Source organism: Amphibalanus amphitrite, unplaced genomic scaffold (genome assembly GCF_019059575.1).
Source record: "Amphibalanus amphitrite isolate SeventyFive unplaced genomic scaffold, NRLGWU_Aamphi_draft 000182F_arrow, whole genome shotgun sequence".
NCBI lineage: Eukaryota > Metazoa > Arthropoda > Thecostraca > Balanomorpha > Balanidae > Amphibalanus > Amphibalanus amphitrite.
The window spans coordinates 313,786-316,422 of NW_024881677.1; the positions used below are offsets into that span (position 1 = coordinate 313,786).

A 2,637-nucleotide genomic window follows, 5' to 3' on the forward strand; every position below is an offset into this window, starting at 1 on the left:
TGTATGTACTGGCATTCGGCGAAGCACCGGTTATGGACCTGCTGAAACCGCGCGATGAGGCTTCGCTCTTACACCCGAAGGCTTTTCCATTGCGAAGCAGGCACGGAGTGGCTTCCATACTGTGACAAATTACAGCTTGAGAGCCGGGCGTTTCCACTGAAACATGTAATATGTATGTGAGAAATGCTGGGCTCTTGACTTACACTTTTGTTGATGATTTTATTAATGCCAACTTGTCACTACTCACTTATCAGCCTTTTCTATGCTTACCCTGTGTCCCTGTCAACAAACAAGTTAATTTACATACATTTTATGTTAATATGAATTAGTTTTCATAGATGTTTTTGAATGTTTTAGCGACAGAAATAGCAAGTAAAAAGGTAACAAAAAGAAACGATAATGCCATTGGCTTGAAACGTAGGCATTTATAATTCAAAATTAGATATTTTTTCCTATGTTGAAGAGAGGATGAAAAAAGAGAAGGGTGCGTGATCTTTTCACATAATAAATCACGAACGGTAGCTTTTTTGGCACAACAACGTGCAATCGAAGACATCACCTAAGCAGCTAATCCCTACCGATGGGCTAGATAGATACACATCCTTGCAGGGCACCACGCCCCTTAGTCTCGCTGCCGCTGCTCTTTTCTCGTCGCCGGGGCGCCACGAAACGTCTCCGCCTCGTTCAGCAGTGCACCTCCCGGCTGAACGACTGACTGGAAAGCTGGGAAAACGCCGCCGAGACGAGCGCCGAGCTATAAATGAGCGCTGGGAAAGCGGTGAGGGTAGCACTGTGAGCTGCACGCCCGAGCTCGACAGACATGGCCTCTCTCAAACTGGTGAGTGCCGGTGCCCTCGTACAGTCAGCCAAGCGGAGTGATGTAGAATGGAGCAGTGGGTGTGGTAGTTACGGACGGTGATGTGGTCGTGGCAGTGATATTGCAGTGGTTACCTGAACAGTGTGCTGTCGAATACGCCAAGCTGGTGGTATAGGGCTACATTTTAGTTGATGTTGTGATACGGTTTAGTGGAACGAAGCACAACCAAAACCGCCTAAAGTGATTGTGAAGTTGGAATGCGATTGCCTCCTTTTTACTTCAGTGATTTGTGATTTTTAGAACCAAACTCTAATTACGACATGAGAGTTTGCTTCTACGATCAGATTTTCTTATTCTTATTTGTATCTTTTATGACTGAGGCAAAATCATTTATTTACCGCTTTGCAACGGTCTGACATGTGCCGTCATTATCCTCTTGAACCCATTCTGACCCTTTTGACCGCTCTGACCGCATCGGGAACCCCTATGACCGGTTCCATGGCTCTACCGCTCGTGTATCTAATATCAAGGGACCCATACTGACTCGCCACCCGTTCTGTCCGACAGTTGGCCCTTGGCCTGCTGGCGGTGGTCGCCGTCACCGAGGCTCTGCCCCGACCGCAGGCCGCCACTCCCGAGGACGTCCCTGTCGGTGAGTGACCTGCTCAGGTCAGGTCAGGTTAGGTCAGGTCAGACCAGGGCGTTCTGGTCTGAATTTATATTTTTGCTATCACATAAGGTTGATTTGTAATAAATAATACCTTCAGCATTCCGTTTCATATAAACCGAATCTGCCAGATTGAGTCCATGGGACTGATCAGAGATACCAGCCTGTCCAGTGAAGCGGACCGTGACTTCGCTAATCGAGCGGCGGAGAAAGTGCCGGGGTGTTATTGATTGAGTTTCACTGCGCTTATCGTTCCTCCATGGGAAGAAAGCCAGCTGCGGTTCACTGGCTTCAGCCGCACTTCATTTGCATTCTCAGACCCTCCACAACTGATTCGCAACTCACCTCAAGGTCTTTCCTCAATGTCATGAATATGTTAAGAATAAACCTCTATGAAAAGTAGCTTGAACATTTGCATGCAATTATCATGATAAAATATCTACCAAAACGCTGAGTCCCTGACCCAGTTGACAAACATGTCATATCACATTCGCGGCCACAGCGAGCGAACCGAGCAGAGACAACTGTACTGTTGGAATATGCCGTCGATGTAATTTCCATTTAGCCCTCCCTCTCCCCGCCCCCTCGTGCAGTAAAGCCGTTCGGACGGTAACCCTCTCTCCTCCCGGCGCTGTGCTGACCGGTCCTCTCTCTCTTTCAGTGGAGGATGTTCAGCGCATCCGGCGTCAGGGCGTAGCCGAGAACAGGGACGACCCGTACGGACCTCCGAGCTACCAGCCCGAGCCCTACAAGCCGGAGCCCTACAAGCCGGACCCGTACAAGCCCTCCTACCACAAGGGCGGCCCCGTCTACGTCAAGACCTTCGTCAAGACCGACTACGACGGCAACTTCAAGTGGGGAGTGAAGCACAACATCGAGGAGGGATACCACTAAAGATGTTGAACTTTGTTACAATGCGGATATGATCAGATGTTGTTATACGGAGACTTGCCGCCGGTTATTGAAGACATGGAGTGTACTAGTCCCACTGTAGTCGCGCGCCGCCTGTGTTGCTGTTATTGGTCCAACATGTGACGTCATCGGCGGGGAAGTGTGATAACGGCTGCGCGTCTCCGAATGTTATAGGGATGTACTGTACAAAACGATCCACTTGTTACGGTAAAATGGGGTCGGAATACACACAGAACATACA

At 49.1% G+C, this 2,637-nt stretch overlaps 1 protein-coding gene across 1 annotated transcript; it reads left to right on the forward strand.

Moving 5' to 3' along the window:
- Positions 1–526: 526 nt before the first annotated feature.
- Positions 527–2,637, forward strand: LOC122384140. Its single transcript, XM_043371183.1, has 3 exons — positions 527–838; positions 1,385–1,469; positions 2,146–2,637. The coding sequence occupies exons 1-3, from the start codon at positions 821–823 to the stop codon at positions 2,376–2,378; spliced, it is 336 nt and encodes a 111-aa protein (XP_043227118.1). The 5' UTR covers positions 527–820; the 3' UTR covers positions 2,379–2,637.